The sequence below is a fragment of the Symphalangus syndactylus genome, chromosome 16 (genome assembly GCF_028878055.3).
Source record: "Symphalangus syndactylus isolate Jambi chromosome 16, NHGRI_mSymSyn1-v2.1_pri, whole genome shotgun sequence".
Classification (NCBI taxonomy): Eukaryota; Metazoa; Chordata; class Mammalia; order Primates; family Hylobatidae; genus Symphalangus; species Symphalangus syndactylus.
Genome location: NC_072438.2, coordinates 45936088 through 45949821, shown reverse-complemented (window position 1 = coordinate 45949821; position 13734 = coordinate 45936088). Strand labels below are relative to the sequence as shown.

Genomic DNA, 13734 nt, shown 5'->3' with positions numbered 1-13734 from the left:
TCTAAAAATAGGTGATTAAAAACTCTCAACAGCAAACATCAATGTAATTATTAATGTCTGTTTTTGTCACAAAACATACTTATCACAATGACTCCAAGTATTAACTCTGTTCCATCTTTTTTTTTACTCTAAATGTGAACCAGGAGAGGAAATTATAAGGTTTTTGTTAGTAATACAAATGGAATCCATCCCTCTCAGCAATACCTGGTTTAAACAATAGTCTGTATATTTGTCAGACAAGTAGGGAAGATGACATTCAAGTAGCCAATAGATGCTGGTTAAAGACATGACTGTTTTTCCTTTGGCTTGAGGCTTAAATATATTAAGCGTAGAGGAAGAAGGACCCCAAAAGCTGCTGGAATTCCAACTCATTGTTTACATTCACCCATGGGAGTTGGGGCCCAATAGAATACTAAAGTATAACAACCACCGTGCGCCTCCAGCTGGAGGAAGACACCCCTAATATACACATCTTATATAAGACAGACCATATTCTTATGAACTTAGAAAAACTGCTTTAGTGAAATGGTGGTGGTAATGTTAGGACAGAAATGTCATCTGTCAAGTTAAACACTGGCAATTCTAACGTTGCCTGTCTGTACTCCCTTTTTTTTTTTTTTTAACTCTGTTTTCTCTAATTATCTTAATGACTTCACAAGAAGTCATTTGGGAAGCCAAAGCATCCCAAGAAGGTTTTACCTAATTTGTTTCCTTGAAGACTGAAATAAATAATTATTTTCTTGTGAATCCTAACGTCAGTTCTTATGGTCATTTTGTGAATTTTAAAAAACAGAGTAACACAAAAAGAACAAATATTTTATGATTCCACTTATATGAGGTACCATGAATAGTCAAATTCATAGATACAGAAAGTAAAATCATGGTTACCAGGGTCTGGGGGAAAGAGGGCAATGGGGAATTATTATTTAATGGGAACAGAGACAGTCTGGGATGATGAAAAAGTTCTAGAGATGGACAGTGGTGATGGCCGCATAACAATGTGAATGAATGTACCAAATTGTACACTTTTAAATGGAAATTTTATATTATATATATTTTAGCACAATAAAAAAAACAAAACACAAATAACATTATGTATGGTCTATGAAATGAAAATCTGAAAATTATTTCAGTAGTTTCTAAAAATAATTGCAAACAGGAGAAGAAAACCTCTAAGCAGGCATTCTCAGAATATCAAATTCTCCTTTGGACTGTCCAAATCTTTGAAAAACACATCTTGTGTATATCACTCTTCATCAAAGTAAGCATTTTTCTTAATTTACAGCTCAATTTTTTAATGAAAATATTTACATTTTCAAAAATCATCTGCATTTCCTATCACCTTCATTTTGAAATCTTTGATTTACTACTGGCTGGTAAGTAGCAGGATTTGGGAAATCTAGCCTCTCTTGGAATTCACACAAAAAAACCCTTAATTTTTGAAAATAGTCCTTTTTAATAATACCATCTCACCTTGAAGTAGCAGGGATCTTCAAATCCAACACATAACATAGATACATGTGTGTCTATGTATAAATGATAAACATTTACACCAAGCGCATTCTTGTATGTATACCAATCTGATAATTAGATCATAAGAGAGAAAGTATTTTTATGATAAACATCTTGAAGAGAACCAGGGAAAAAATGATATTTACCAATAATATCTGCATAGATTTCCATTTTGTTGTGTTGCTGTGCCAGTGTGAAAGCTTCATTGTTACATTTGGACATGACAAGAAACTGGATGGCAGACCCATAGTCACCAAGCTGTAGAAAAAACCTAAAGCAAAGTACTTTAATTAGCTAGACTCTTAATATAAATTTGTGATTTACAAAATTTTTCAACCAAGAGAAACCACTTAAAAATCAAAATTTATTAGATAAATTGCAGTTCTTTTTTTTTTTTTTGAGAGGGAGTCCCACTCTGTCACCCAGGCTGGAGTGCAGTGGCGCAATCTCGGCTCACTGCAGCCTCCACCTCCTGGGTTCCTGCCTCAGCCTCCCAAGCAGCTGGAACTACAGGCATGCACCACCACACCCAGCTAATTTTTTGTATTTTCAGTAGAGATGGGGTTTCACCATGTTGGCCAGGCTGGTCTCGAACTCCTGACCTCAGGTGATCCACCCGCCTCGGCCTCCCAAAGTGCTGGGATTACAGGTGTGAGCCACCACGCCCAGCATGCAGTTCTATCTTATATGCTTACACTTGAAAGACATACTCTCGTCTGCTGACCACAACAGCCTTTGAATTTAAACACTTAGAGCTGATTAAAAAAAAAAAGACTAAATATTCCTTTTGAATTAATATATTTGATGATAGAAGGCAGAGGCTTACTTTTATGGTTAGTTTTTGAAAGTCCAAAAATATTAATGTATTATGTTACCTGGCTACCATTTTGGCTCCATCCGGAGACTGGGTCTCTCTAACAATATTGACAGCTTTTTCAGGATTATTGAGGTGATCCAGATAGATGCGGATTACGCTTTGCCATTGTTTTGCATTCTCATAAGCCACAACAGCTTCTTTGTATCTATAAAAAAATAGCTCAGATAAACTTTTTTTAACACTGTCAATTTGGGGAGAAAATTTGATAAATATGTAGGACACTTTTAAATTTTATTGATGGTGACTGCTTATTTTTCCTGAATTTCTTTTTCCTTTATCAGAAAAATAACAGGAACCATCCCACTAAAATGTTCTGTTTAGGAATTTGACAAATGAACAGTAAAATATCAATATTAAATTGTATTTTCCCATCGGAATCAAAGCTATATATTTTTAAACATTTTACTGCTTTTTTTCCTTTTAAGTAGGAAGATTATAATAGTAATATAGAAAATATAGATTTTTTTTCACAATTATAGAAACAGCTTAATGGTGATATATAAAACCTTTATATATCCTCACTCACAAAGCTCAAACCTTTGTGTTGGCCTCTAGATAGAGCTCAGGACCCTTCTTCAGTTCCTGATCAGCTCTCAGCTCCCTCCATTTCAACAAGACATTCAGTGTATATCTCTATTTCCTAAGGTTACTTTTCTAAAAGTGAAAGGTATTAAATCTCCTTTAAAAGTTTCTTAGTAGATATTTCTAAGTTAATTTCCAGAGGCTATAGAAAGTTATACTTCTTTAAAAAAAATTTTTATTTTTAAACTTTTATAGAGACAGGCTCTATGTTGCCCAGGCTGTCCTCAAACTCCTGGCCTCAAGTGATCCTCTTGCCTTGGCCTCCCAAAGTGCAGGGATTCCAGGTGTAAGCCACCACGCCCAGCCCAAAAGTTACATTTCTATCGGTTGTGTACATATAAGCACATTTTGACAACGTGGTTATTAGTTTAAAATAAATATTTCCAAATATGACAAGTTGCCTTAATTTAATTACTATTAGTGAGGTAGAACCTTTTCATGTTTACATCAAATACAATTTCATAATTGTGTTTTCCTCCTCTGGCACTTGTGTTCTTGTCTTTAGCCCATTTTCCTATTAGTGTCTTTGAGTTTCTTATATTAAGTAGTGGGAGATCTTTGTATGTTTAGGATATTAACTATCCATTGCTATATTTTAACTGTATTACAATAGAGTTATACATTTTTAAATACAGTTAAAATATAGCAATGGATAGTTAAGCAGCTTAAACAAACTTAAACAAGCAGCCATATGTGGCTTAAGCAAGCAGCTGTATGTGTGGAATTCACGTTTCTTCCCTTTTCTTTCCCCCTGCATCCGTGATTTATAAAATAATAATCCTCCTTAATAAAATAACACTTTATTTTCATGCCATATTATATCAAAATTTCAACTTCCATTATAAAGCCCTCAAATAAAAAGAGATAATAGTCTGTATTTGAGTATATGAAAGAAACACTGAGGTATATGAGGCACAGGAGGATTTTAATAGTCTGGCACTTCAGGCCCAGTGCTGGGGTAGATGGAGGTGTTTTCTGTCTTTCTCTGCTTTGCCTTTCTTACAGGGTTGCAAATATCAATGGTTAATTTGTAAAGCTTACATTACTTTAAAATGGTATAAATTTGAGAAAGTGTACAAACCTTCCATCTGCTTCCTTGGCTTTGGCATACTGCAAGTGGATCTTAGGAGAAGAAACGTGGGGCAGAAGATCACCAACTTTTGCCCTGGAAAGGTAGGTCCAGGAGAACAATATGAGTACTATGTTCACTCCAAAAGTAGTCTGGTATAACCAAATGTTAGGTTTTAGGATTCAAAAACTATCTTTCAAAAATCTTGGCTCCTGGCGGGTTGCAGTGGCCTGTAATCCCAGCACTTTGGAAGGCTGAGGTGGGCAGATCACCTGAGGTCAGGAGTTCAAGACCAGCCTGGCCAACATGGTGAAATCCCATCTCTACTAGAAAAATGAAAATAAAAAAATTAGCCAGGGATAGCGGCAGCATGCCTGTAATCCCAGCTACTCAGGAGGCTGAGGCAGGAGAATCACTAGAACCCAGGAGGTGGAGGTTGCAGTGAGCTGAGATCGTGCCAACTGCACTCCAGCCTGAGCAACAGAGAGAGATTCTGTCTCAAAAAAAAGAAAAAAAAAAAAAAAAAAATCTTGGCTCCTATAGGTAAAAGCTGATTTCATTGCTTTTTCTCCTAACACCCCCTCCACTCCCACCTCTAAAGGTAGGAAAATGGTTAGTCCATTAACTCTTTTATGACAACAGGGTTTTTGCTTTTTCCTACTAATTTATCTGATTAAGGATTTCTCCACACCAAACCAGGAGAATGTGCTATTCTTTGGAAAAATAACTATTAATATGAACTTATCTAAGGAGAACAAAAGAGATGAAGGGCAGGTCTAGATAGGGGAACAGAATGGACAGGGAGAAAGCATGGCAAGGAGGCAAGTGGGGAGACCCCAGAGGCACATTCATTTCCAATCCTGTTCAGAAACAAACCGCAGGCAGCTCTTACCAATTCTTACAGCGGATGTAAACAGATGCTGCTTTGTCATAGTAGAGACCTTTTTCATACAGTTGGCCCGCTTCTGAAAATTGCTAAAATAAGACAGGATTATTAAAATACTAAGTTATTATGTATAAAAGACCACATGAATATTGATGCAGAGAAAAGAGGACCTTCATATTCTCCAATATGGCTCCACAGTCTCTTTTAAGGACCCTGCTGGGATGCTTGAGGGCTTGGTTAACCCCTCGACGTATGTCTCCCATTCTTATGGACATCTGGGCCACTCCAGCCAGACAAGCTTCATCATGTTCCTGCAATCACAAGGCAAACACTAACAAATCAGATTCTAACTTAACACGATGTGTTTAAGACAGAACAATGAATTTAACTCTAAAATGAGTCCAAAGGTTATGGTTTACTTTCATCTTTTCAGGGAAGTCTCATGATTTTAAAATAACACTTGAGTCTTTTTTTTTTTTTTTTTTAAAAGCCAGCTATTACAAAATTATATTTTGTTCTGCAAAAGCCTAGATCAACTTTATGGTTAAGACCAAATTTTTACTATCCCTCATATGTCTTTTTGGTATAAAATTTAATATAAAAAGTAATATACTGGCTATATAGCATAAATGCTATGAATAAAATTAAGAAAATCATTTATCAAATTGAAGATTTCTCTATGAGGCATGATTAAACATAAAAACTTCATTTCTTTAGTAATTGTTAAATTCATTAAAGATACCAAAGACAGCTAAAGAACTTATCAAATAACTAATCTCTACTAGTAAGATGTAATGTCAGATTATATTTTATCTAAATCAGCATGTCTAGTAAAACTTTCTGTGATGACAGAAATGTTCTGTATCTGCCCTGTCCAAGATGGTAGCTACTGGGCATTTGAAATACGGCTTGGTGCAACAGAAGAATTGAATTTTAAATTTTATTTAACTTTAAATAATTTAAGTAGACACATGTGGCTAGTGGTTACTGTATTTGACGATGCAGATAAAGAATGAACTAAAATTGATGTAACCAGACAAAGAAAATGTCAAAAACCTAGGAGATAAATGAGCAAAGGACATGATCAGACAATTCATTAAAAAATACAAGTGGAAACAAAATACAATTGGCCAATAAATAAATAAAAACATGCTCAACTTCACCAATAATCAAATATACATAAAATAAAATATCTTTTTTGCTTATAAAATTGGTAGAGATAAAACAACTGATAACATTCAGTTTTGCTGAGAATGAAGGGGACGCTATCATACATGGAGGGTGTGTGAATTACTACAATTTCTTTTGAACAGCAATTTAGCCATGTCAAAAATGAAAAGTACACTTTGTGACTTATAAGAAAATATTTTTCAGAAATACTATCATACGTAGCTAAAGATACATGTACTAGGTAGAATATTCATTGCAGTGATTTTTAAAAATGAATTTAATTTTTAAATTTTTACTTTTAATTTTAAAAAGCTGTTGTTTTTTTAGAGAGACTGGGTCTCATTCTATTGCCTAGGCTGGAGTGCAGTGATGCAATGCTACCATACCCAGCTAATTTTTTATTTTTAAATTTGTAGAGATGGGCCGGGCATGGTGGCTCAAGCCTATTATCCCAGCACTTTGGGAGGCTGAGGTGGGCGGATCACTTGAGGCCAGGAGTTCAAGACCAGCCTGGCTAACATGGCAAAACTCTGTCTCTACCAAAAATACAAAAATTAGCCAATCGTGGTGGCACATGCCTGTAATCCCAGCTATTCGGGAGGCTGAGGTACGAGAATCGCTTGAACCCAAGAGGTAAAGGTTGCAGTGAGCCAGGATCTCACCACTGCACTCCAGCCTGGGCAACACAGTGAAAGATTGTCTCCAAAAGGAAAATAAACAAATAAATTTGTAGAGATGGGGGTCTTGCTTTGTTGTCCAGGCTGGTTTTGAACTCCTGGTGCCAAGCATTCCTCCCACCTTGGCCTCCCAAAGTACTGGTTATCACTAGCAAGAGCCATTGTGTCTGGCCTGCAGTATTTTTGATGATAGAAAAAACCCCACAACTATACTTCAGAAAGGTAGTGGATAAAAAAAATTATAGTACATCCAAACAATGGAATATTAGAAGCTCTTAAAAGATTAAGACTGGCTGGGTACGGTGGCTCATGCCTGTAATCCCAGTGCTTAGGCAGGCTAAGGCGGGAGGATGGCTTGAGGTTAGGAGTTTGAAGCTTCAGTAAACTACGATTATGCCACTACATTCCAGCCTGGGAGACAGAGTGAGATAAAAATAAAAATAAAAAATTATCTGGGTATGGTAGCATGTACCAGTAGTCCCAGCTAATAGGGAGCCTGGAGCAGGAGGATCACTTGAGCCCAGGAGTTTAAGGCTGCAGTGAGCTGTGATTCTTCTACTGCACCCCAGTGTGGGCAACAGAATGAGACCCTGTCTCAAAAATAAAAAGATTAAGACAGATTCGTATGTATTGATTTGGAAAGGCCATGAAGAAAGCAAAATGCTGCTTTGCACAGAGTGAATACTCAATGATCTTTGCTGAGTGAATGGAAATGAATGATTTCATTTTTGGTAAAAAAAAAAATCCACATTTACAAGTATGCTTAGAATAGCTTCTGGATGAAAACATATAACATCATTAACAGTAGTTACCATTAAGGGGTGTGGATGGAGGAGAGAATACTGGACTCACTTTTCTTTCTTTTTTTTTTTTGAGACAGAGTTTCCCTCTTGTCGCCCAGGCTGGAGTGTAATGGTGCGATCTCAGCTCACTACAACCTCTGCTTCCCAATTCAAGTGATTCTCCTGCCTCAGCTACCCAAGTAGCTGGGATTACAGGCGTGTGCCACCACACTCAGCTAATTTTGTATTTTTAGTAGAGACAGGGTTTAACCATGTTGGCCAGGCTGGTCTCCTGACCTAAAGTGATCCACCGGCCTCGGCCTCCCAAAGTGCTGGGGTTACCAGCGTGAGCCACCGTGCCCTGCCCTGAACCCATTTTTTTTGTTTTTGAGATATAGTCTCACTCTGTTGCCCAGGCTGGGGTGCAATGGCACAATCTCAGCTCACTGCAACCTCTGCCTTCTGGTTCAAGCGACTCTCTCCACCTCAGCCTCCCAAGTAGCTGGGATTACAGGCGCCCGTCATCACGGCTGGCTAATTTTTGTATTTCTAGTAGAGATGGGGTTTTGCCACATTGGCCTGGACTCACTTTTCATGTTAACATATTTTGATGATTTTTCAAATTAGCTATCATGAGGTTGCATTACTTTTGTAATAAAAATGCTATATATAAAACAGAAAGTCAAAAGATTTTCAACCTTCACAAGACATCACCTAACTTAAAAACAGCAATTATTATTATAAATCTTAGGTTTTTAAGCTAGAATTCTGGGATGGGAAAAAGAGGTGGCACAGTGGGTCATGCTCTCCAGGGTCATCTTAAAAGATACAACATGAGAAAGAAATGGCAGAGTGAAGTTTTATGGATTGGGAATTCACTTTCAAAATGGTTATTGAAACTTTTTTTTTTTTCAGATCTCGCTCTGTCACCCAGGCTGGAGTGCAGTGGCACAATCTTGGCTGACTGCAACCCCCTCCTTCCAGGTTCAAGTGATTCTTCTGACTCAGCCTCCTGAGTAGCTGGGACTACAGGCGTGCACCACCACGCCTGGCTAATTTTTGTATTTTTTTTTTTTTTTTAGTAGAGACGGGGTTTCACCATATTGGCCAGGCTTGTCTTGAACTCCTGACCTTGTGATCCGCCCGCCTTGGCCTCTCAAAGTGCTAGGATTACAGGTGTGAGTCACTGCACCTGGCCTACTGAAACTTTTAAAAAGAGCAAAAGGAAAAACCTTATAAAAATCATAGCCTATAAATAAGAAAGGATAAAAATCTTATTTCCAACTTTAATGAGACATATTAATAATGTAAAACTTATCAGACTGATAAAAATATTGTCATCATCAGATTTTAAGAGCTTGAAGTGTTTTAAAATGATTTAACTCTTTCCTTGCAAGGTTGTTAGTAAACCAAAGAAAAGGCTCACCTGCTAGATATTAAATACAATACAAATAAGACCATGATTTTTAAAAATGAAACTGAAAACAAACCCAGAGATACTTAGGCATATCTTATCTTTATCCAAGGTTACCTTATTATCACCTGTTATTCCTTTCTCATAATGAGCCAAAGCATTTACATAATCACCCCTGAAAAAAAAAATAAGAGTGAATTTTAATATATATTTTAGAATTTTATTTACATATACTTTTTCCTTTTCTTTTTTTTTTTTTTTTTTTTTTTTTTTTAGAGACAGGGTCTCACTCTGTTGCCCAGGCTGGAGTGCAGTGGCACAATCACAACTCACTGTAGCCCCGACCTCACTGGCTCGAGTGATCTTCCAGCCTCAGCCTCCTGAGTAGTTGAGACTATAGGCATGTGCCACCATGCCTTGCAAATTTTTAAAAGAATTTTTTGTAGAGACAAGGTCTCACTATGTTGCCAGGGCTGGTCTTGAACTCCTGGACTCAAATGATCCACCACTTCGGCCTCCCAAAGTGCTGGGATTACAGGCATAAGCGACCACTGGGGCGTAGTAGACCAATTTACAAATACAAGATTTAAAAGATAATCTTTGTCACTGAGTTGCTTAAGCTCACAAAAGATGTGGAACACTACAGATGCATTCTTTCAAAGTACAGTCTGTCATTATGTTGCTATTTTAAAAGTAGTTATTAAGCTGGGTTATGCTATACTATAAGGTACTTACTGTGTGGTATGCTAGGCATTTTGAGGAGCTACATTAATTTTTTTTTTAAATTCCGGGGTACATGTGCAGGATGTGCAGGTTTGTTACATAGGTAAACATGTGCCATGGTGGTTTGCTTTACCTATCAACCCATCACCTAAGTATTAAGCCTAGCATGTATTAGCTATTTTTTCTGATAAGAAGCTACATTAATTTTATTGGCTACTTTTGGTTATTTCCTTTGGGGCACTAAATGACAATCATGTGACCATAAAACACATTTTTTTTTAACCAAAGGCCCAATATTTACAAGTATACTGAGGGAATCTGGAAGGCTGTCAATTTATTAAAGGGTAGAAGTGGAGGAATACATTGGAGATTACAGTACCGAGGGCTCTGGTTCTTACACCAAGAGAAAGTATTAATATACATGATATAAATAATATTCCCGGGCCAGGCACAGTGGCTCACGTCTGTAATCCCAGCACTTTGGGAGGCCGAGGTGCACGGATCATGAGGTCAGGAGTTCAAGACCAGTCTGACCAACATGGTGAAACCCTGTCTCTATTAAAAATACAAAAATTAGCCGGGTGTGGTGGCATGCACCTGTAATCCCAGCTACTTGGGTGGCTAAGGCAGGAGAATTGCTTGAACCCGGGAGGCAGAGTTTGCAGTGAGCTGAAATTGCACCACTGTATTCCAGCCTGGGTGACAGAGTGAGACTCCATCTCAAAAAAAATAATAATAACACTAATAATCTTCTCTTCCCATGACTGATGCTAACATGGATCTGCATATACAGAAGACTTTTATTATTTCAATTTATTTTCATTGTTTGGGATAGAATGAATCAGTGATTTGCCTAAGATACTTTTTGGGACCTATCTTCCTCTAAGAAACCATCTTCTCCGGGATAAATTAATCAGCTCTGAAAAGGCATGATCTGAGATCTACCTTATCACTACTTTATCAGCTTAGGCAAGGTACTAAACCTCTCTAAGCCTCATTCACTTTCTTCATCTATTAATGTACAAGGACATTTTCGGAAGAGAAGCTGTTCTGCAGTTGAGAACTTTCTTTTGGTCAGCCTAGGACTCCATAGTCAGCAATGTTCCTAAGTGGAAATTACCAATATGGACCTGATGACATCAACCAAGCTAGGGATTTTTCCTGAGAATAGGGAGGAGACACTCTCAGGAGATATCCCTAGCTCAGCTGATATAATCAATTGAGTTGACAGTTCCTCCCACAGGAGCCTGAGATTTTCCTTGGGCAAGCTAAATTAATACTTTGGAACTCTCACTTTATTTTTATGTTATTTTTAGCTCACTGGATTATTTATTATTTTATTTTGAAGCTCTCATATAGAACTAACTCATTAGTTTAATCCCAGACTTTAGTAAGTTAAATCTCACCCAGACCTGATAGACTGGCCCTGCTTTGACCTAATCAAGGTCTTGGATGCATAATGAAACAGACTGTTGAAATTGAACACAGGCCTAGGGTCTTAGGTGTCAAAGTCATAGCTGGTGGCTACTCAGGTATTTGATGACAATGAACTATACCTAGGTTAGTTCCTATTATCACAAGGAAATTCCTTCAGACTATTGGGGGCTAGAGTGTGTGTACATTAGGGTCCGAAGATCTGCATATGAATATCAGTGAAAGCTTTGAAAATCAGTGGCTTCATGGTCAAGTGATGAGCAGAAAGGGTTAGAAACAACAACACAGAGGCTTTCAATCGAACTCAGTTCATCTGACCATAATGAGACAAGTTTGAGAATTTGTTACAAAACTTCAATTTTCCTGAAGGAAGTGAAAATCGAAGTGTTCAGGATGGTCCGAGGGCTTACTGGGGTGTCTGTACTCTGACAGGACTTGGTGGATCATCTTTCTTTCTTAGCACAGGAATTTTATATTCTAAGACTCAGTCATCCTCAGGAGGCAGGTGGAGGGCCAGGGCAATGGGGCCCTGTCTCTTGTGTTATGTACTAAGATTCCAACATCACTTTTTGGTATAGGCATTTATAAGGAACAGAAATGTGGCAAACTGAAATCAAGATTGGTTAAGAAGAAAATCTCTATAACGTTTTTAATCTGTAGAATAGAAAATTTGAAATAAGATATCATGGTTAGAAATGAAAGAGTACTTCTTTTTTTGAGACAGGGTCTTGCTCCACTGCCTAGGCTGGTGGGTAGTGGCGTGATCACAGCTCACAGCAGCCTCAACCTTCTGGGGCTCAAGTGATCCTCCCACCTCAGCCTCTCTAGCAGCTGGGACTACAGTCATGTGACCCCAGGCCTGGCTAGCTTTTTTTTTTTCTTTGTAGAGACAAGTTCTCATTATGTTGCCAAGGCTGGTCTCAAACTCCTGAGCTCAAGCAGTCTTCCTCCCTTGGGCCTCTCAAAGTGCTAGGATTACAGGCACGAGCCACCGTACCTGGTCCAAAGACTACTTTTTGACAGAATAACTCCTACAACATGAATTTATGTGTCAGTATTCTCAATGAATCCAAAGTCTCTATGACAGTAAAGTAGAACTATATAAAAATGTTTTTAGAAAAAATCAAGCCGGGCGCGGTGGCTCACGCTTGTAATCCCAGCACTTTGGGAGGCCGAGGCGGGCGGATCACGAGGTCAGGAGATCGAGACCACGGTGAAACCCCGTCTCTACTAAAAATACAAAAAAAATTAGCCGGACGTGGTGGCGGGCGCCTGTAGTCCCAGCTACTCGGAGAGGCTGAGGCAGGAGAATGGCGTGAACCCGGGAGGCGGAGCTTGCAGTGAGCCGAGATTGCGCCACTGCACTCCAGCCTGGGCGACAGAGCGAGACTCCGTCTCAAAAAAAAAAAAAAAAAAAAAAAAGAAAAAAATCAAACGTTAGAACTATACTTTTTTTGTTTAAAGACTAATCTTTTTCCATATTTTAATATTTTTGAAAGTTGGAATGTATCATAATAAATGTCAAAAGAAATTGGTTGTCATTACACATACATGTACAAAATTATATTTGCAAATAAATTATTCATTTATTTTCTCTGCAGATATTTGCATTGGTAGCACCAACCATGGCTGAATGTTAACTTAAAACTGGATCCTAAATGCCTCTAAAATTACACTTCGATGCAACACTGCAATAAAAATGTATAGTCTGTCAATTAAGACTATTGACAATTAAGAGGGTCTAGCAATTAAGATCACTAGAAAATTCTAAATTTCTCAGAATAGATTATGGAATTTCCAAAGGCAAGAGAGATTTGTGACTCCTATTCATGCATCATAAAGGTCTATTACTCAAGCACTCAATATCCTCCTGGGAAGAGTTTTTGGCTTGAATTGCAACAGCAATTGTCTAATTTTCATACATGTGCAACTCAAAAAGAAAAACTATAATTAAAAAAATCATTTAGTTAAAAAAATGTATGTATCTGTGAGGTACAAGTGCACGTCTTTGCATGCATATATTGGGTAGCGGTGAAGTCTGGACTTTTAGTATACCCAGGTAATTTTTCAATCCTCATCCACCCTCCCACCTTTTGGAGTCTCCAGTGTCTTATTATTCCTCTCTGTATGTCCTTGTGTACCCATGGCTGAGCTCCCACTTATGAGTGAGAACATGCAGTATTTGACTTTGTGAGTTACTTCCCTTTGGCCTCCAGTTCCATCCATGTTGCTGCAAAAGACACAATTTATTCTTGTTTTATGGCTGAGTAGTATTCTATGGTGTGTGTGTCTGTGTGTGTGTGTGTGTGTGTGTGTGTGTATACCACATTTTCTTTCTCCAGTGCTCCACTGATGGGACACTTACGTTGATTCCTTACCTTTGCTATTATGAATAGTGTTGCAATAAACATATGAGTGCAGGTATCTTTTTGATATAATGATTTCTTTCCCTTTGGGTATACACTCAGTAGTGGTATTACTGGGTTGAATGGTAGTTCCAGTTTTAGTTCTTTGAGAAATCTCCATACTGTTTTCCATAAAGGTTCTACTAATTTACATTCCTACCAACAGTATATAAGCATTCCCTTTTCTCCACATCGTTACCAAC

General features: G+C 37.8%; 1 protein-coding gene across 8 annotated transcripts in view; it reads right to left on the bottom strand.

The window, feature by feature from the left end:
* Positions 1–13734, bottom strand: part of WDR19 (WD repeat domain 19) — a 99080-nt gene that overhangs the window by 30227 nt on the left and 55119 nt on the right. For all 8 annotated transcript variants that reach the window (XR_008651731.2, XR_010116334.1, XR_010116333.1 and 5 more), the window contains 6 exons: positions 9087–9144; positions 5097–5237; positions 4933–5015; positions 4053–4136; positions 2388–2534; positions 1659–1783 (listed from right to left, as the gene is read on the bottom strand). Coding sequence is in view for 5 of the 8 variants with exons in the window: in XM_063619780.1 (XP_063475850.1) it covers positions 1659–1783; positions 2388–2534; positions 4053–4136; positions 4933–5015; positions 5097–5237; positions 9087–9144 (638 nt within the window). In the remaining 3 variants the exon portion in view is untranslated. The remainder of the gene's footprint in view (positions 1–1658; positions 1784–2387; positions 2535–4052; positions 4137–4932; positions 5016–5096; positions 5238–9086; positions 9145–13734) is intronic.